Source organism: Rhododendron vialii, chromosome 8a (assembly GCF_030253575.1).
Source record: "Rhododendron vialii isolate Sample 1 chromosome 8a, ASM3025357v1".
Taxonomy (NCBI): Eukaryota; Viridiplantae; Streptophyta; class Magnoliopsida; order Ericales; family Ericaceae; genus Rhododendron; species Rhododendron vialii.
This window is the reverse complement of record NC_080564.1, coordinates 31,007,929-31,028,391: the sequence shown is the minus strand read 5'-3', so window position 1 is coordinate 31,028,391 and position 20,463 is coordinate 31,007,929. Positions and strand designations below refer to the sequence as shown.

The 20,463-nt window shown below is 40.4% G+C and overlaps 3 protein-coding genes across 7 annotated transcripts; 1 reads left to right on the top strand and 2 right to left on the bottom strand.

Annotated features, from left to right (window-relative positions):
* Positions 1–2,189: 2,189 nt before the first annotated feature.
* LOC131335272 (calcium-dependent mitochondrial ATP-magnesium/phosphate carrier protein 2-like) lies at positions 2,190–9,991 on the bottom strand. Of its 2 annotated transcripts, none has more exons than XM_058370553.1 (4): positions 9,060–9,991; positions 3,077–3,862; positions 2,872–2,962; positions 2,190–2,770 (listed from the first exon to the last, which is right to left on the bottom strand). In XM_058370553.1, exons 1-4 carry the CDS (start codon positions 9,487–9,489, stop codon positions 2,578–2,580), a joined length of 1,500 nt encoding a protein of 499 aa, XP_058226536.1. In that variant the 5' UTR covers positions 9,490–9,991; the 3' UTR covers positions 2,190–2,577. The 2 variants fall into 2 exon arrangements, with proteins under 2 accessions (XP_058226536.1, XP_058226537.1); XM_058370554.1 differs by having other exon boundaries at positions 3,077–3,875; positions 9,060–9,457.
* A 1,302-nt stretch (positions 9,992–11,293) lies between these two features.
* On the top strand, positions 11,294–13,713 carry LOC131298763 (uncharacterized). The gene is made up of 2 exons (XM_058324235.1): positions 11,294–11,648; positions 11,873–13,713. Exons 1-2 carry the CDS (start codon positions 11,294–11,296, stop codon positions 13,711–13,713), a joined length of 2,196 nt encoding a protein of 731 aa, XP_058180218.1.
* A 1,562-nt stretch (positions 13,714–15,275) lies between these two features.
* LOC131335271 (uncharacterized) lies at positions 15,276–19,683 on the bottom strand. Of its 4 annotated transcripts, none has more exons than XM_058370552.1 (5): positions 19,358–19,683; positions 16,780–17,642; positions 16,187–16,345; positions 15,840–16,070; positions 15,276–15,622 (listed from the first exon to the last, which is right to left on the bottom strand). In XM_058370552.1, the coding sequence occupies exons 2-5, from the start codon at positions 17,611–17,613 to the stop codon at positions 15,482–15,484; spliced, it is 1,365 nt and encodes a 454-aa protein (XP_058226535.1). In that variant the 5' UTR covers positions 17,614–17,642; positions 19,358–19,683; the 3' UTR covers positions 15,276–15,481. The 4 variants fall into 4 exon arrangements, with proteins under 4 accessions (XP_058226535.1, XP_058226533.1, XP_058226534.1 ...); XM_058370550.1 differs by lacking the exon at positions 19,358–19,683 and adding an exon at positions 18,822–19,286; XM_058370551.1 differs by lacking the exon at positions 19,358–19,683 and adding an exon at positions 18,822–19,286 and having other exon boundaries at positions 16,780–17,639.
* Positions 19,684–20,463: the final 780 nt, after the last annotated feature.

Below are 20,463 nucleotides of genomic sequence, written 5' to 3'. Positions count from 1 at the left end.
ACAAAGGCCATCTTCTCTCCTTGTTGGCTCTGCATATGTGAATTCTTGAAGGCCTTGTGGCGATAAGATGGGGAGAAAGAAGAGGAAGAAGAAGATGACTGCGATTCGATCATATGTGGCTGGACTTACCCTTTTCCACATGTGATTCCACACACACAAAAAAGGGTATAAACGAAGGCAAGTCAAAGAGGCAAAGGGAAGGCAATGCCTTTCTTCCAGTTTCTAACTTTCTATGGTTTTTCCACTTTATTTTTTTTTTCCAGTGTTCCTTCTCAGGCTTGAACTGTGTCTGTTTTTGCTCATTGAGAAGTCTTGTTGTATCTTTGTGATTTCTTTCCCGTACACTTTGGAAATTTTATCTTTGTGATTCCGTGTGGCAGTGGCAGGGTTAACCAAAATCCATTTTGTATTTCCATTCATTCCCAACACCATTAGTGGCTACCCTGTAAAGCTGGAAAATGGGATACCTCCCTTGTTCTGAAATAAATGGTATTTGGTGAATATATATGTATCCTGAAATCCTGCTAAGCGTCTCAGAACGGAATAGAAAAAGAGGTAAAAAGGAAATCCTGCTAGGTAAAAACGAAAAACAAGACATATCTATGTACAACAATCACAAATGAGGGGATTCAAGGATTACCCTGCTTGGTCTTCACATTTCGCCATGACAACAAAGCTTCCCGGACAGAGTTGTAAATTTTGGTAGGGAGGGAGCAAGAATCTAGAGATCTCTTTTGAAAAATTCTCACATTATGCTCACACCAAATACTATAGACAGACAGAGGGGGAGAGTTTGAGCCTGAGGACACACTTCTCGAAGCTATCCCCTCTAGACTGCGCAATAAACCAATCAACTTCATCACAACAGCATTTCATGGTTCCTCCACAACAAATCCAACCAAACAGATTTCGAGGACGGACATTCAAAAAATAGATGGTTGTGAATTTCTTTCTAAACTACCAAGAGTACACAAGACACAAGCAGCATCATGAATTATCCCCCCGTCAACATCCTATCTTTAGTACGTACTCAGCCTTCGAAGCATAGCTAGCCAAAGGATAAAAGCCCACCTGGGCGTATGCTTCTTGAACCACACCGCATCACTCCATTCCTGCCTAGGGTAGACCACCCTAATAGCAGACCAAGCAGATTTGATATTGTAAGTACCATGTTTGGAAGGAACCCACACCACTGAGTCCTCTGCATTTACATCAGGAAGGAAACCATCTGGGGTTAAAGCTTTAGTCTCCTGAGTTACTACATCTCTCCTTCCCTGCCTTTCTTCATAAGTGCAAGTGTGTGCATATCTGGTGTCTGCCAGAACAGAAAGGCCAGAAGACAGAACATTTCTCATGGTTTAGTCATCCATCTGCAACCAACCTCTTCATCTCCTGGTGTTTATATCCGGTATTAGCAACCGTAGTTCCTCCATGCCCCGTCCTCACCAATTCCCCCAAGATTTCTATCAAAATGGAAGAGCCATGAAGTGGATTTTGCTTTATTCCATTAAACGGATTGCGGCTCATTGCCTTCAACGGCAAAACAATGAATCATGATGTGCAGAGGTGATTTCAAAGAAATTCAACCATATGTGGGTCGACTCACAAGAGATGCAGCTAGCTCACTAACTACTGTTCTTGTCTGATATTTTTTTCCCAAGCAATATAATCTAAGGTAACCATTTGCAATTCAGGTTACTTTTCAATACCTTTCTACGAGCTAAATGAAAAATGGGAAAGAAGGTTAAGAACCTCCCAACAACATGCAGAACCATACATATTTATCGGTGATTTTCCAGAAGTCGCCTTCTCCTCTCTGTCCCTGCTGCCGCTTGTTTCGTTCTCTGTTTCCTTTACCCTAATCCTTCAAACGGACACCTTTACCACAAAAAGATAGAACTGGGATTCTCCTCTGCCTTCTCAAGACAGAGACTCAGAGAGTAGCGATTCATAAGTTAAAAGCCACTGGAGACGGGAAAACTACGCAACAGTCATCCCTTCTGTGCTTCCTCACAGTCCCCAGTTTTACCAGTGGGAAGGTGCATTAAGGAGCAAATGACATGGACATGAAGGACATCCAAATAAATTACAACACTAGACAACTTTATCATAGACTAATGGAGAAAGTTTTCAATTCCACAACTCTCCGGAAAATGGAAAAAAAACTAGAAGATCATTTAGCCACGAAGTCAGTGGAAAGAGGCATAAATATACTATAAGACAAACCAGTGGACTGTGGAACAATGTCTTACACTTATCCGCAGCTGTTGTTAATAAATAAACACTAACCAATGTGGACTACAAAAACCTAGAAGTATTGCACATATCCCTTGGTATTATCATCTGATAATACTCTCAGTTCTCCGCGTGGTGAGTTAGGACAAGCTTAAAAAAACCAATGTGGACTACAAAAACCTTTTGCACGTATCTCATGTGAAATTCAATATGATGTATACACTTAAAACAATCATATCAATTATTCAATTAGTATTCTCTGTCTTCCATGTCTTTTTCGTCATCAGCAGTACTAGTCGGGCTTCAACACTTGAAGCCATCAAAAGGTGGACCACAACATCACTACCCAAGATCTAGACTCTTTTTCATGGCCTCATAAACCAGATACGTTATGCTTGCAGATGGTACGACTTTTAGAAGATTGGGGAAAAGCCCTTTGTAGAAACCTCTAAAACCTTCATGCTGAAGTGTTCTCCGAAATACATCTGCCATTCCAGTGTAAGCATCATTTGTATTAGAACGCTGAGCTTGCAGTCTGAAGAGCAAAAACTAAAATCAGCACCAGCAGAGAGCATATAAAAATAACTTATTGAAATAAACACGGAAAAACCCCCCCGGTGCAATTAGGACTTGTACCTTGTTCTGACAACCTGCAACGGATAAACACATGTTGCTCCAAGAGCTCCCGAAATAGTCCCACATCCTAGTTGCACAAAAGGGCCTGGTTCTGTAGTAAATTGTAGCCATTTAAATGGAAACAAAAACAATAGCAAACGAGCTGAAAAAATAGTAAATGTGATAGACATAGTAAAATGAGATATTCAGACAGAAGTTACTGTACCAGCATCATGAAGGATATATCTCCTTGACATGTCTTTCAAGGTCTCATAGGCAGCTAAGTCAATGCCAGCATAAGGGACAATACCAAGAAGCGATGGTACAAGCCCTCTGTAAAAGGCCCTAGGTCCTTCTTGAACCCATATGTCCTTCCACAGTTTGCCTAAGCTAGGAACCTTTCCACCTTCCAAAGCACAAGTCTGTAATCGAGTTTTAACAAGATCCATGGGGTAGATGGCAGTTTGGGCCACCGCGCCTGCCAGACCTCCAGCCACAAGTCGACCAGAAGTTCCTATGTCTTCTTTTCGTTCCCCTTTGAAATCACCAATGGCATTTTTCAACATTTCATAAGCATAGAACTTTATGGCACTTTCAGGTGCAACCTTCAAAACATTTAGCCCATTACCTCGGAAAAATCCTAAGAACCCACCCTCCCTCCATATGTTCTTAATTGCAGGAACTATAGAAGTGCGTGTAGTTTGTACTTGCATAATAACCTTTAGGCGATCAAGAGGAGCTGTAGCAGTACGAGAAGCAGTTCCAGCAACAGCCCCAGCAATCAAATATCTACTTGCATGGACATGCTTACTAATGCCTTGTGGAATAACAGGTTGTTCACCTATATCTACAAGATAGGCTCTTTCCCAGTAATGGTAGATGTTTTCAATAGTTGCCTCGTGGGGATACAGTAAAAGAAAATCTCTCCATTCCTCAAAAGTTATAATTCCGTTGTTGTCTTTATCAACATGCTCCACAAAACTTGCAAGTTCGTCATCTTCGATTTCTATGCCTGCAGAAAAGAGCTGCCTTGGCTTATAAGATGAAGACAGCACAACAGATATTCATATGTGCAAAACATTTCCACTTAAATTCATATTATGGACATTATCTTTAGATTGGATGATTTCTAAAGACAATATTTACCAAGACCCAGATGGAACATGGCAAAAGCATTACGAAACAGGCTCTATAAAAGTCTTTGATTGCTATCCCACAAAAGTATGACAGAAAAATTCCCAATTGGCATCCGACAAAAGTATAACAGAAAAATCTAACGGGGAACCCTAGAATTGTGAGGAAGATGTCAACAACATCAAAACCACGCTGTATTCTCAACACAAAGCAAGTACATGAACTGTCCAAGGGAGCAACTATAGCAAAGTTCATCTACAATGCCCCACAGCAAATCACCCTACAATTTTAAAAAAACAAAAAAAAAAACCCAATGGCTTGAGATGTGTAATTATCATGATAAGAAAAAACTAGGAAAATGACACGTATAGAATTCTGAAATAGACACAGCGAGGAGAAAATAGATGAGATGCAATCGCAGCAGAAGAACCTTACTACATCATCGGCATCACCGACTAGATCAAACCATTGGTATCTGATCCAGTGCAACTTTAACTCTCTCTTCTTCTTTTTTGGTCAACGATGACTTTAGAAAATAACAAAGATAAAATAAAAAATAAAAAAAAGGCTCACACTCAAGCTTCAACTCCATGGAAAAGGTCCCTGTTAGGACAAACCAAAGTCAAAATTTCATAGCAAGACTTTAACTAACAATACCACTTGTTCTTTTGATGTCCAGAATATTTACTCCACCCATCCAGTTATACATATACCTTTAAGATATGCTTGACCAAAGTTGTCAACCAAATTCTAGAATCACCATTCATCAACTACTGATCACATTCAGTATTTTTAGTTTTTATGTTCATATTTTCTCCAGTAACTCCCAACGAACTAATCTGAAATAAAAACACGTTACCCTTTACCAATCGAAACTCCCGAGTTCAACCAAAACAAACTCCTCAATTCAAAACTACTGGGATCTAATATCCAAGTCCATCCTGTTTAGGATCCAAATCTATTGGAGTTCACATTTTCATCCTTCCGCGCTCTATCTATAACCACATTGAGCAGCTCCTCAAAACAATTTCTATGGTCTGGATCTGATTCTGTCCATAATGGAAATAAAGTTTCTTGGGAAGTTTGCGTAGCGAAGTCTCACATTGCTCAGCTACCAAAGTGATATGAAGTATATAAGCTTAAGGGCACCCTCACTTCAATAGCCAGCTTTTGGAATTGAGTTCTACCCAAGATCGTGTAACATGGTATAAGAGCTAGGTACCAGAGATGGGTAGGGTGCATATCTTTGGCCTGTACTCAACAGGTGCTGCTAAATGAGCAAGTTGCGCGTGAGGGAAGGTGTGAAGCGAAGTCTCACATTGCCCAAGTACCAAAGTGATATGAAGTATATAAGCGTGAGCGCACCCAAGACCCAGTAACAGTTTTGTCTCCCAAAAACAAAAACTGGGCTTAGGCAAAAGAATACTGGCTTCGTCTCTCAACTTCTACTTTCTGAGGTCAATGAACTAAAGGTGAATTGTTAAAGGTTATATATATATGGTTAGGCATTCCTTCTAACTATTCCTAGACTTTGAGGAAAGTTCTCAAACTCAAAAGTATTGCAAGGCCCATGAAGCACCGACACGCCTAATTGGGAGCCGTATCCATGTCGGATATGCTTGTGTCTCAAGTAGGACATGTCAGGGATCAATATACAATGTTAAAAGCCTAGTCAGGGAAAATTATGATATTTAAAGAAATATGACGACAATGGTACTAACTAATAAATCTCAATCATAATGTTTAAAAAGTAAAAAAAGATGTTAGGAGTTTGCCCCACATCAGTTAATTACTTCCTCCAAAACTAGTATATGAGCCTGGGCGGCCTCTCCACTCATTACCAATTGGTTTTGAGTTGGATGCTTTAACATGGATCAGAGCTAGGGTTACGCAGAATGTGTTCCCCTTGTTTGTGCCATTAAGTGCACCATTGTTTGTTGTGATTCATGTGTAATGGATCAGTTGTTTACCTCTCCACGTGCGAGTCGGGGGTTGCACATGCGGGGAGTGTTCGAGTTTGCCCCATATAGGTTAATTACTTCCTCCAAATCTAGTATATTTGGTTTTGAGTTGGATGCTTTAACAAAAGGTAAGAACTATTACGTGTACGAGTATTTTTGGTTGTTCCTCGTTAAAATGTCAAATATGAATAACTACTTGTTAAAGCATCCAATTCCAAACCAATTGGCAAAGAGTGGAGAGGCCACCCAGGCTCATATACTTGTTTTGGAGGAGATAATTAACCGATGTAGGACAAATCCCAACGCTCCCCCGCACGTGCGACCCCCGACTCGCACATGGAGAGGTAAACAAAGGATCCACAACAAACAACAGTGCATTTATGGCAAAAACAAGGGGGAACAATTTCTCTAAAAACCTAGCTCTAATACCATGTTAAAGCATCCAACTCCAAACCAATTGGCAATGAGTGGAGAGACTGCTAAGGCTCATATACTAGTTTTGGACAAAACCCAACACTACTAAATCTTCTATCCAAAATGAGTACACAGATATGTTTTGCCATGTGCCCCTGCCGTGTCTATGTCCCTAATCCCTGTATATGTGGAATTCTCATGTCCCATCTTCATATTTGTGTCTGTGTCTGTATTTGTTCTTATTAGGCTAGACCACGGGATGGCTCTTAAACTTCGTTATGATTTGACAACTCGCTTCCTCTAGCCCCCTTTACGATCTTTAGATCTCGTAGCTATCCAAAGTTTTGGAATTCCCTTGTGCAAAGTCTCTCATACCATTTTCCAATGATCATTGGCCTCGACCCTTCTTCCCTCATTTTCTTCTGAACAAATCCAGAACTGACCAAGTGATCTGGGGCTATCTCCCCCATCCGCAAATGTTATGCTACTACTACTTGAGAAGCTCTTCGGGTTCATTTTTCTATTGTTCCTCCAGTTGGGGTGGGGAATCAACCTCAAAACCTCGCTCCTGTGAGCGTGCTCCCAACTAGGATATAACCTCTCAAACACATAAAGCCCAAAAGAAATAAACAAAAGAACGGATACCGAATAAGAGAACATACGTATTCATAAGATACTAGAATAATATCAACTCAAATATGCTCATGTTCTTAAAGACAGTATTACCATATTCACGAAAACAATATTTTCTGTTGGCATGATCTATGAATTGACATGTATACTGGGACTAATAACAAAATAAAACATTTCGAGTATCTATTTCTTTATTTACATCAATATGTTATTTACATCAATATGTATACATGTATATAAGCTCTTATAGACCTTCACCTTCCCAACCTTAGATTCTTCTATATCATCTCGCTCCCCGCACCCGCTCCCACTTCGTGCAACTAAACTCTGTTGTTTCTGTAATGACTTTCTAGTAATTATGTAGTCTCCTGGATAATGGGCAAATTCAGAATTCAGAGGTGATTCTTTCTACAACACTATTAGAAAGCTTGAGTAGGGTTATATTGTTATAATGCCCTTACCCTTTCGGGCAAGAAAGGGCCTTAAGAGTTCCTGCCCGTGTATGTAATTGTGAGAGAGAGAGAGAGAGAGAGAGAGAGAGAGAGAGAGAGAGAGAGATGTAACAACCAAAGCAAAGAGGATGGACCTTTTCGGCTGTTAGTCAGAATATGATCTTTCGCCAAATCCTAAAATATAAGTGTCTGATGTTTTCAGACACCTCGAAAAGTTGTCAATGACCAACTTAACAATGCCATTATGTTTACTAACTATCCATTCAAAGTTCAAACATATGTTAGAGGGTTTATAATATCTATTTTGTTTAATAAGAATGCCTCAGGTTCCTCTTTTCTCTGACATTGAAGCGATGCCAATCCAACATCCTACCCATGATAGATTCAGGAACTCAACTTTGGAGCAAGAAAAACCATGTGGCCATCAGGCCATGTTACCTAAATGAACATCTCAACAATTGGCATTCTATGCTGGAAAGAAGAAATCCAAGGACAAGCAAGCGGGAAACAACTTGATATCCCTGCCAAAGCCTAAAATTTCCGCAATTCGGGTTACGGGGGAAAAAAATACAGAAACAAGGTTAAAAATTTGTTTCTTTAATCGCTAATTCTCATCCGATTTCCTTCTGAAATGTCTCAGCTTATGCCTACCTCTTACCTCTCATTCCAGTAATGCTACCCGGAATCACAACTGCCCAATTCTCCATATAACATATATTTAACCTAATATACAGCAAAATTCTCATAGTAACAACTAGAATGCAGGTAAGCTTCATACTTCTACCATGCAAAAACCCATAACGGAATCGCATCGCACTAATTTAAATCGCCACAAACTACGAAACTCTAACTTCACAATTGCTACTAACAAAAGTGCAAATTAGAGTGAGGAACTACGAGAAGTAGTATACCCATTACGACACCCTAGTTGTATATGAATTCTCAAAGCAACAACCAGATTCTAGAATGCAGGTACGCTTCATGCTTCTATCATGCAAAACCTGCAACAAAATCACATCCCACAAACATCTTAATTGCTTCTAGTTCTAACAAAAGTGCATATCAAACCCCAAGGGGTTGGCCTAGTGGTCAAGGCTTGGGACTTAGGGTTTGCTTCCTCCTAAGGTCTCACGTTCGAAACCTCCCAAGTGCTATCAACTCCTTTGGGGTCAGTTCTATATGGAGTTTTGCTCCGAATTTTATTGGGCTCCCCACAAGTGGCAGTAGGACAAAAAAATTTGTGTACCAACCATATCTATATATCTTCTTGTCGTAATTAGCAGTATTCATGTAGTACTAATTTTAGTTTTCTATGATTAATAACGTAGCTAGTCAATTTATTCAATGAAATTAAAAACTAGAATTTGTTGTGCCGTGCCCTTTCATGCCCGTGCCATGCCCTGCCCTGCAATGGCCCGGCCGTTTGACACCTCTACTCAACACCCTAGTTGTATAGGAATTCGCAAAGTAACAACTAGAATGCAGGTACGCTTTATGCTTCTATCAGGCAAAATCCGCAACAACATCACATCCCACAAACATCTTACTAATTGCTTCGAGTTCTAACAAAAGTGCACATCAAATAGAGTAGGAGGAACAACGAAAACTAGCATACCAGCCTTAAGAAGAGCATCCAAAAGCTCCTCCGGCAAAATGCACCCATTATGCTCCACATCAATCGCCTGAAAAATCCTGTACAGTTCGAGCTCCTTATCATCCATATACCTCCTGAACTCCTGGTAATCCACGCGCCCGTCCCTGTTCCTGTCACACACCCTCAAGAGGTCGTTCGCGTACTTGTACTCCGCCGGTATCTGCAGCGCCGACAGCCCCGCCTCGATCTGCCCGTAATCCAAGTACCCCAAATTCGCCACGTCGAAGAAGCTGAACAGGCTGCGGATCCTCGCGTCCCGCTCCTCCTTGGTCTCTTGCAATGCGGACAGCACGTGGTCCATCGATACCGGGCCGGATTTCTTCACCGGGTTGCAGCATCCGGGTCTCCGGTTATCCCTCGCCGCCGGAGCTCCTGCCGCCGCCCCAGACATTCAAACCCTATAAAAACGGAGAGATCTGAAACGTATCTATCGATTGAAAACCCTAATCATCGTTCGGTGTGGAAAGTGGAATAGGGGCATGAGGCTTGGGAATTTGATTCTGAAGGCTTGGAAAAGAAGAAAAAACGCGAACAGTGAAGGGAATATGTGACGGATATTTTGGTGGATCCGGCTATTTGACCCGGTTCGATGGTTTATTATTCTTGAGTCAATAAAGAGAGTCTGATGGGAGGAAGAAAGTACACCGTTGAACTGGAATTTTAGAGAGAGAGAGAGACCAGACAATGGGCGATTTTTTTTCAGACAATTTGTGAGGAAAGTGACACGTGCAGAAAGGGTATGGACGGTGATTCGATGGGGCGCTACTGTGCGTTTTTCCACACACTGTAGATATAGGTACAGGTTTCTGTCTGTAAGAAAATCAATGGGGGTGAGCTGGGAGGAACTGGAAAGATAGGAGAGAGAGAGGGAGAGAGGGAGAGAGAGTATGCAGTTGCGCTGGTACAGTTTGATAGGTTCACATGAGGGTGAAAATTCGGGTTCGACCGGTCTAGGTTTGGTCCTGGTCTGTTTCGGTTTTCGAAAGGTTCTTGATTTTGTTACTCTTTTTTTGTTAACGTCACTCCCGTGCAAAATCATTAATAAAAAAGGGAGTGACGAAATCATTTCCCTTTCGAAAGAGTAAAAATTGTGTTTCCTGGTTCGATCGGTACCTAAAAGCAGGGGCGGACTGACAGTAGGGCACGTGTGGTCACGTGCCCCACCCCTCTTTAAAAAAAATATTTTTTTTTTTTTGATTTTAGACGAAATAATGCTCCTTCTTTTGTTCAGTTGTAACTTGTTCCTCTTAGCCCAAATCACAAAAACCCAGGCGCCGGCCCTTGCCCACTCTCGCTGATCGGCGCTCGCTTCCCCCTTTCGCTCACGAGTCACGAACGACGGAGAACTCACCTTGCCTTCGCCGGTCTCCGGTGTATCTCGCCTCGCCGGTTCCCTCACCAATCGGCAATCACCAACCGAACCAACAACCGATCTGCCCTAACCAGCGATCTGCCGAGATTTGTCGAAGAAACTTGAATTAGTGATTAAATCAAGGTCTCTCTTTCTCTCTCTCTCTCTCTCTCTCTCTGTGTGCAGTGTAAAAAAATTGGGGGTCGTTTGATACACATGTTTGAAAATCTTGAGATAGTAGACTAATAGTATCGAGGGCGGAGGGGGAATTGGCCCAATTGGGAGACTTACGGATTTTGATGGCTCGAGGATGGAGGCCATCCTGATAGGAAGTGGTTCGAATCTGTTTGAATGCATTTTTTTGCTACTGATTAAACACAATGGAACAGAGCAGAAATATATACAAATATACAACATATATGTAATATGTTAACAATTCTCAAATTCTCTTGTTGTCGGCTTGGCTGTGTTTGTCATCCAATAAAAGAAAAAACTTTCGTTTCTCGATCGAATATACTATGTTTGTTGTTGTAGATTGAGCCTTGAAAGCTTTCTTGTATATAATACTGAGTATGTAAAAAACTGTGTATATATATAATATTCCATAGACTATAGTTCTCAATTTTCATAAATCATAATCTGAGTTGGGCTTTGACTGTTGGATAAACTGTGTATATGAATACATTGTGGTTGCCGAAAGAAAAAATTTGATGGTTTATTACATTTTTTTTTTGCAATATGAAGAGATACTTCAAACCAATAGTACCATTACAAATATCCCAGTTTGAGGAAGGAGAAGATAACTCTCCGTCGTAAAAAAAAAGCAGTGTAGAAATTAATGTAGATGACATTTGTTCTGGTCCTCTTGTGGAAATCAATGTGGGAGACATTCCTTCTAGTCCTCCTCGTGTTGAAATCAATTTGGAAGACGTTTCTTCTAGTCCTCCTCGTGTGGAAATTAATGTGGAAGACATTTCTTCTGGTCCTAGTCGTGTGGAAATCAATTTGGCAGACCTTCCTTCAGATCCTGGACTACAACCTTGCATTATGGGTTACAGTCATAATCTCCGAGACCAAGTTCGTAGACTATATTTGCAAAAGGGTCCTTGTTAGCCTCGTGGCCACACTTTTCCACAAAAACAATTTGGAAGAAAGCGACGACGCTTTCTTGGGGATTGATTTGATGATTTTCCTATATGGTTGGAGTATAGCATAGCAAAAGACTCCGCGTATTGCCTATGTTGTTATCTATTCAAGCCGCCGATTGGAGATCTATCGGGTGTTGACTTTGTTTGTGAGGGCTTCTCTAATTGGAAGCATAAAAGGAGACTTCGAGTTCATGTGGGAGGCCCAAATAGTAGTCATAATCAAGCTTGGGATAAATGTCAAGACTTGTTAAACCAAAGGCAACATATTCAAACAGTTTTTGAAAACCAATCAAGCCAAGCTCGAATCGAATATCGAATCCGCTTGAATGCAACGATTGATTGTATACGATTTCTACTAAAACAAGGACTTGCATTCCGTGGTCATGATGAATCTGAAGATTCAGAAAATCAAGGAAATTTCCTCGCACTCTTAAGGTTTCTTGCCGATCATAATGAAGAAGTCAAAGGAGTCACATTTGACAATGCTCCACAAAATCTTAAGTTAACATCTCCCAAAATACAAAAGGACATTGTCAGTGCAGCGGTGACTGAAACTATCAAAGTGATTGTGGGAGATTTTGATGGTGCACTTTTCTCCATTTTAGTTGATGAAGCTCGTGACATATCAATCAAGGAGCAAATGGCCATTGCAATACGCTATGTGGACAAAAGGGGAAATGTCATTGAGCGGTTTTTGGGTATTGAACATGTTGCCAATACCAATGCTCTCACACTCAAGGAAGCTATGGAGAGTTTGTTTTCTAGACTTGGGTTGAGTTCATCCAGATTGAGGGGACAAGGTTACGATGGAGCTAGCAATATGCAAGGTGAGTTCAATGGTCTTAAATCACTAATACTAAGAGATAGTCCTAGTGCATTTTATGTTCATTGCTTTGCCCATCAATTACAATTAGCTCTTGTGGCCGTGGCAAAAAATCATGAGCAAATCAACTTGCTTTTCTATTTTGTTAATAGAGTGGTGGTGATTGTTAGTGCATCATGTAAACGTCGTGATATTCTTAGGGATAACCGAATACTAGAAGTTATGAAGTCACTCGACGTTGGAGAGCTATCAAGTGGGAAAGGCTTAAATCAAGAAACCAATCTAATATGTGCGGGCGATACACGTTGGGGTTCTCACTATGGCACTTTAGTGAGATTGGTCAATATGTTTTCATCAGTGATTGAAGTGCTTGAATTTGTCTCCGAGGATCGTTCAAACACAGATCAAAAAGCAGAGTCAAATGTGTTGTTGGAGAATTTGCAATCTTTTGAATTTGTTTTCAATCTTTATTTGATGAGAGTGATATTGGCCATAACATCAGAGTTATCACTAGCACTTCAAAGAAAAGATCAAGATATTGTGAATGCGATGGCTTTGGTAAACATGTCAAAGAATAGGCTCCGAATGATGAGGAACACTGGGTGGGAATCCTTACTTGATGATGTTAATTCTTTTTGCGAAAAAAAGGAAATTCATATACCCAATATGGATGACAAGTTTGTAGCTCGAGGGCGAGGAAGGCGCAATGCTTCACAGATCACAGATTTACATCATTATCACGTCGAGTTATTCAACACTGTTCTTGACATGCAACTTTCAGAACTAAATTCACGTTTTAGTGAGGCAGCCACTGAGTTGTTGCTTTGTGTGGCATGTTTGAATCCTTGCAACTCCTTTTCTAGCTTTGACAAGAAGAAGTTGATTCGTCTGGCCGAATTATATCCCAATGAATTCTCTCCAGTGGAACTTATGGTACTTCCTGATCAGCTTAACACGTATATTTTTGACATGCGCACCAGTAATGAGTTCTCAAGCTTAAATGGAATTGCTGATCTTTCTAGAAAAATGGTGAAAACCGGAAGAGATAAAGTATATCCTTTTGTTTACTTGCTTTTGACTTTGGCATTAATTTTACCGGTTGCCACCGCAACAGTTGAAAGGGTATTTTCAGCTATGAACATTGTGAAAGACCGATTGCGGAATAGAATGAGTGATCAATGGTTGAATGACAGTTTAGTGGTCTATGTAGAGAGAGAGATTTTTATTGGAGTTACGAATGAGACCATCATGCAACACTTTCAAAACATGAAAACTCGGCGGGGTCTACTATGAGAGGACTAAGGACGCATACATGTTTGATAACTTTTTGGAAGCATACATGTTTATGAACTTTTGAAAGCTTATATCATGTTTATAAACTTTTGGAAGCCTATTTGTTATAGATCTTTTTGCATAACGATCAATGTTTGAGCCTAATGTTAATTATATTTGGATTGCTTTTTTTTTTGTTTAACATTATGAATAATAGCCAATAGGTGCCCCCAGTAGTGAAATCCTGGGTCTGCCACTGCCTAAAAGTACTCCCGAATTGAACCGAGATATATATACCGGACTAAGTGAGACAATAGTAGTCTTGGCTAGGGGATTCGATAAATTGTGTTTCCCGGTTCATTCGGTACGTAAAAGTACTCCTAAATTGAACCGAGATATACATACCGGACCGAGTGAGACGATAGTAGTCTTGGCTAGGGGATTCGATATTTTAGTAGTTTTGGATAGAAATCTTGAAACTCAACCCGAAAAAATCGACCAAGCCAAACCACCCCAAACTGATTTCGGTTCACCAAATCTTTTTTAACGAAATCGGTTCGGCCTGCCATCCCTGAAAACCCCTTGCCAAACCAAACTGAACCGATTTATTCCCCAGTTTTTCATGGTGCAAGAAGAGTGCCTTTGGACTAAATTATTTTATGAAGACAGCTGGTATTATTTAATTTTTAATTATATTTTCAGTCTTTTGTCGTAATTTTGATATTACATGTTCGTCTCTGTAAGAGTAATAAAAAAAAGTATAAAAACAGAGATATCAAAGTTAACAAAAAAAATCATATAAGACAATACTAAAGACACTAAAAAGATTGTCTTCTCAATTTTTTCGGCTTCAGCTTATATAAGACAAACGATTAATGCCAAAACATTGATCCAAATCTTAAACTCCAAAAATTAAGGGAAAAAAAGACTCGTTAAAAGGACCCAAAAACTAGACCATAAGCGACTATACTAAGTTACTAACTGAAAACTGTCAAAAAAAAAAAAAAGAAGTTACTAACTGAAAATATAGTGATTTTGGTACAATATTATAGAAAAATCTGGTAGTATCAATTACTTTTAGTGAAGTGTCAAAATATTTGACAAGAAAACAATTAAAGATACGCAAAAAAAAAAAGAAGTGCGAGAAGGAAAAATGTATGGTGCAAAAGAACACTTTTCTATAGAAAATACTATCATTTTTTTAGCTTGATTAATGTACCATTCCTTTCTGGGAGCAAAATAATCAATTAATTCCTCCTTTATCATACTAGTAGGGAAAAACTCTGAAGTTTTATGATTGAAGAAGCATAATCAAGTTTCTATTTTGTTAAACATGAGGATCACGTGAGATAAACTGAAGCCAAAAAAACAAAATAGAATTTATTGCGGGTCGTTTGAGGATCCGAGTTGTTTCTTTTATAAGTCTCGATATGTACGTCAATCAAGTCGATCGGAAATCAATTTCCATTTGATTGGACCACATTGTTTACCTTCACAGCAATGCACAGTCAGGCTCGTTTTTGCATAGGTGATCTAGACATCGAGTTCTACAAAATGAACGGCCGGGACGATTGTGCAACTTGTTTAGCTTTTGAATCAAATTTGATTAACGAATGCGGAGGGCAAAATGAACCAGTTTGGAGATGACAAAGTTTCCATTGATTTTGTACGACATAATTATTACACGACGATGATATAGTATCAGCATACAATGTCTATGAAGATGAACCGCATAACTACAATCATGCGACGCGAACATTGTGATTGATCGATAGCAAGTCTTCAAGTTTTACGTTGTGATTGATTGGTAGCCAGTCTTTCTAGCTCTCCATTTCCGGTACGCAACAGCAGCAACAGCGATAGCTATGGCAATTCCAAACAAGAAGGCTACACCCCAAAGGAGAACCGGAATTGTCATCACTTCATGCTTCTGAAAAAAAGGAAGGAACATCGAAGGCTCAGAGACTCGAGAGTAATTTGATGAAAAATTAGGAGAGCCGTTGATGCAATATCATCTTTGAAGCTTATCGATGATACGAAACATGTCAAAACGCATTTAAGTCTCTCAGCGACTCAAAACTGTCAAATACAGGATATGGCTTAACGGCTATATAATTAAGAGAGAATAAGGCTAATCGAAATCTTACTTCAACCGGCGATGCATCAGCGACCAAGATGGAGAAAAGTCCCATAACTCCAGTATGCCTTTGGCGGCCCATACTGTAATTAGATACCAGAACCAGAGTCTCCCCAGTAGATATTTTGACTGATCCCGGATAAGGATAACAGGTGGACATTCCGACAATGTAACCAGTCTCGTTTCCTGCTTCACTTCCTTCTCCATAAGTTGGTATTGAAGAGCAGATAACTCGTCCATCCTAACTCAATCAAGCAAAAAATAAAAACAAACAGAAAGACATGAACACCGTCAAACACCTTGACATAGATAATAAGAACGTGTACAAAGAACGGGATTATTTATTTTGGAGAGTACCTCTCCATAAAGAGTTGAACCAATCCCTCCCGTATGCTGGTGTCCAACACCATAGATGACACTACCACCAGTGGGCATAGTCAGGTTTACTCTCCTGCTATCGGTGCAACCATCATTGGTTTCACCAGCCGCAGAGCAAGACTCAACATCATACTCCACCTGCATCAAAGCAAGTTCAATCGACTTGGCATCTAAAAGGACAAATCAAGGAAAGACAAACCAAAAATCTTATATTCGCTCGGCTGTTCACTAGACTTCCAAACTGATTTCCTATTTGTTGTCTTCAAAAGCTTTATGATACTTGGCATTCTACCACATCATTTCGTCAGGACAGCTTGACTTATAACAACCCTTATGCATGCCTGAAGCCCTACATTTCAATATCTACTTGAAATCCATAAATGTTTTGAACTTTTTTGTCATTTGGCTTGGGTGAGTCATGTCATCTAAGGGATAGTTATGTGCCTGAGTACGTACTTTGGGCCCTGTGTATCTGCTCTTAAGCAGGATCTGGTTTCTTCGGTAAGTGTTAATCTAGATCCTTAAGTGTAATATTTCCAAAAACTGGGAGAACATAACAGCAAAAATCTCACCAGGCAATGATGTTCTGTAGCGTGCCCCATTGAAGCGTCCACCTTTTTCCAGGTATCAGTCACGTCGAATACAAAAATTTTAACAGGCTTAATGGAAGTATCCCAATCAACCCACTTAACTGTGTATCTCATGAAGAGGCTTCTCTTGACACTCTCAAAGCCTTCTTTTACCCTGCACTGAGTCTGATAATGACAACATTCCATGCCGCCTGTGTAACCAGGACTCAACGGTTTGCCATTTTCATCCCTTGTGGCATTATAGAGATCACACCTGCACTCAGTGCATCCCAACCTATCTTCCACCCCTCGTGTGTCAATTGCGTGGACATTCAGTAACCATTTCTCCTCATATCCAGGAGGAATTTCCGCCGGATTACCAACTTCTATACCATAAGGATCCGGCACATGTGTGGCCGTTCTTCGTGTTTCTGAACCAGAGCCAAAATATTGCCAAAGACCATTATCACATAGTCCAGAGTTTCTCACCTTGATAAGGTCGGTGTCATTGGCTTCTTGAACTTCAACGCCCTTACGTTGATAATATCTATACACAACCCAGTGGTGGAGATAAGTTTCATGAAGGGGGATAGGATTCCCCACCTCATCAACTACTTCAGCATTGAAACTCTTAACAGCAATATGACCTCTCGGAAAGCCAATATCGTAGTAGAATTTGTTCTCCACTGATCCCGGTCCAAGTACAAACTCGGGCGAAAAAAAGACAGCTGATCTTACACTATTTTCAATTGTCACACGAGCTTGTGAATTTGGAAGGCTTAAAGCCACCAGTAGAGTTACTAAACAAGGCAACCACACTTGCCAAAGATGAGCCATTTTGTCCTGCTGATGTTAAAATCTCTCTTCTGAAATCACAATGATCAGTTGTATTACAAATACGCAAGGGCGAGAATTTTGTAAAAGCGAATAAATTGAAGAACACTGCTGCCGCCAAGAACAGCAAACAAACAAACAAGCAAGTACACAATTAAAAGGATGACTGAATGCCGGTAATCTTGCCGTTCACGTGAGTAAGTAAAGGATCAACAAATTGCGTTCAGTTTTTGGGTTATAACAGAGCTATATGACATGAAATGTAACTAACAGATACAAATTGTGAGAGATACAAATAGAAGGCAATCATAACCACAACATAAAAGTCAATCATCAGTTCTTGAATTTCACTATTGATGAACTAACAGTAACAGATACTGCCTGCAAGGAAATGTAAATTCCATGGGAATTTCATTAAAAATCACAAATTGCATTTGTGGTGTTGTATTTACAATTTTTTCCTATCCCAAAAAGATGGAGAAAGCATTGAACGCGGATTTAGATATCAGGAATGATGAATACAAAAAAAAATTACAAAGATCATGTATTGTGCCAAAGAACTAGTATGCAATCGCGATATAAAAGCTGATGTGACTATGGGAATAAGAAAAAATAGTCAAGAGATCACACAGAAATCAAATCTAATGGAGAACGAAGGTCAAGCTCCCCTCCATACCCCCAACCTCCTTACACCTCCATACTCTCCCTTTGTGGGCCTGTAGATGATCCAAACTGTTAATTTCGTATATCCTCTGAGAATAACATATGTGCAAAAAATTAGTTTCATCAGATATCGGCAGTTATGTAAACAACTCATATAAAATGGATAGTAAAGTACGTATAAACCAAAACTTAAGCCATACATTTTGTGACCAGACACGTGAGTTCCTAATGTCCGATCATATTGATTTTTTGCATAGATATTCTTCTCTGCTAAATGTACGAAAGTAACAGTTTGTAGCATGGGAGTCAGTCTACCACGGGCCCACAAGGGAAGAGTGTGGAGGAGTAAGTAGCATTGGAGTATAGAAGGGAGCTTGACCTGGCAAACCACAAAGCTAAATCAAGAAAATTCTCCATAAGAAACAGGCAAGGGAGGAGTAAGGAGGATTGGGGTACGGAAGGGACTAGCTTACCAGGCGAACGAGAAAGCTAAATGAAGAATTTGAAACAAAAGACTGCATAACAGATGATACAACAGATGCACATACCCAAAAAGGAGAGGAAGATCCAGAGGTCTTAGAAACTTTCCATGGAAAACAAACTCTTAGCTAGAGAGAATTAGTATAAGTTTACATAGGTTGAACCCTCAAGTTTTGTTCAACCCAAAGCCACAACAAATTGAATAAGTTTGATCAAGTCAACCCATATAAAATAACAAATATAAAACCAATCTTCACAGTTGACCCCAAGGGTAGTAGGGGAGCCTCCCTGTACACGCTAACGTGTTAGTGGATGGGCACAGTACTTGCGGCATTCCCAGGTGATACACAAGATGAAAAGAAGAGAAATTTTTCGGTGCTGGGTAGATTACAGTGAATAGATTATTTTTAATTCGCATTGTCCAAAATATTTTTTGGACGGTCCGAATGTGTCGAGCGAGCACCAGTCAGCCGTACCCACCAGACATTGAAAAATTTCTCACGAAAGAAACTTAGTATTAACAACAATAATAAAATACACACACCATCTCTTGTTTGAAAAACATAGGAAATCACACAAAAATCGTCTCATCTCAGTCACTAACATTCATTCTTTCTCCTAAGTCCTTCCAAAACCCAGAATCTGAAGGAGCATATTGGCGGGGCCGCCTCAATCTGCTGCGGCCAATAGTCCAAGACTCCAAATAGAAATACCCTGCATTTGCTGCATCGGAAAATATTGAAGAACTCCCTTGGGTAACGCTTAAGCAAGGCCACAACAAGAGTAGAGTAGACCAAACGAATTAAATTCAGAAATGTGTGGAACGTGATTGGAATTGGGTGGCCTGCGACAGGGAATTGTTTTTATCCTTCATCCCCGCCCCAAATGGAGTACGGGATCCTCACGCAGAATCAAGGATCCAAACTTCAAATTTCTACACTTTCCCTAATAAAATCATGGGTACACCACGTCGTGTGGGATCCCAAGACTTAGCCCGCAATTCGTCCGAGTAAAGTTCGCGGCCCTGAGGTATTCGAGTTATGCGGCCGCGTGGTTTAGTTCGGCTAGACGAAACCCAGAAATTACAGAACCTTCTTCTCTGGTTCGTTCTAATCATGCCTATAACGACTTGTAAACTAGGGCTGAAAGAAAAACAAAAAACCCAACCGATCAGTTTGGTTTTCGGTCAGGGTAGGGCGGGTTTTTTCCGCTTCGGTTTGAACCGAACCGATCGATTTTTGGTTCGGTCTCAGTTACCTGAAAATTTCTCCGGACCAAACTGAAATACATAAAGGACTTAAACATCAGTAAGCTAACACACGCATAAATAGAGGGAGGAAAGTGGATTATCTGGCTCTCTCCGGCGCTTTAAGCGACGGAAACGGTGGGGTTCGAGGGGGAAACGGAAGTTCAATCGTACGGCAACAGAGCTCCAGCAGCGGCGGTTCGGGGCTGGGCATTTTGGGTGGTGCTTCACGGTGCAGGGCCAGCTCCGGGTTGGTCACAGTGAAGTGGATGGTTGAGTTGAGATGATGAATGGTGGTGCTCCAGTGGTGTTACAATGGTGGTTGATATTTCTTCAGTATAGGCAAATCTTCAACTCGCAATTCAAATTGAATTTTCAGGATTCAAGGCAGCCGCGATAAACTCATACAAATTTGAGTACGGAAAAGGTACGAGTCAATGACATGAATTTACAAGACGAACGAG

Excerpts from the sequence above, each read along its gene's own strand:
- LOC131335272 (XM_058370553.1), bottom strand. The coding sequence starts at position 9,489 with ATGTCTGGGGCGGCGGCAGGAGCTCCGGCGGCGAGGGATAACCGGAGA. Across the intron at positions 3,863-9,059 it reads GGATGCTCTTCTTAAGGCTG|GCATAGAAATCGAAGATGAC; the intron begins GTATGCTAGTTT and ends TCTTTTCTGCAG. Across the intron at positions 2,963-3,076 it reads ATATATCCTTCATGATGCTG|AACCAGGCCCTTTTGTGCAA; the intron begins GTACAGTAACTT and ends AATTTACTACAG.
- LOC131298763 (XM_058324235.1), top strand. The coding sequence starts at position 11,294 with ATGACATTTGTTCTGGTCCTCTTGTGGAAATCAATGTGGGAGACATTC. Across the intron at positions 11,649-11,872 it reads TTTGATGATTTTCCTATATG|TTTTTGAAAACCAATCAAGC; the intron begins GTTGGAGTATAG and ends ATATTCAAACAG.
- LOC131335271 (XM_058370552.1), bottom strand. The coding sequence starts at position 17,613 with ATGGCTCATCTTTGGCAAGTGTGGTTGCCTTGTTTAGTAACTCTACTG. Across the intron at positions 16,346-16,779 it reads CTACAGAACATCATTGCCTG|GTGGAGTATGATGTTGAGTC; the intron begins GTGAGATTTTTG and ends GCTTTGATGCAG. Across the intron at positions 16,071-16,186 it reads GTTCAACTCTTTATGGAGAG|GATGGACGAGTTATCTGCTC; the intron begins GTACTCTCCAAA and ends TGATTGAGTTAG.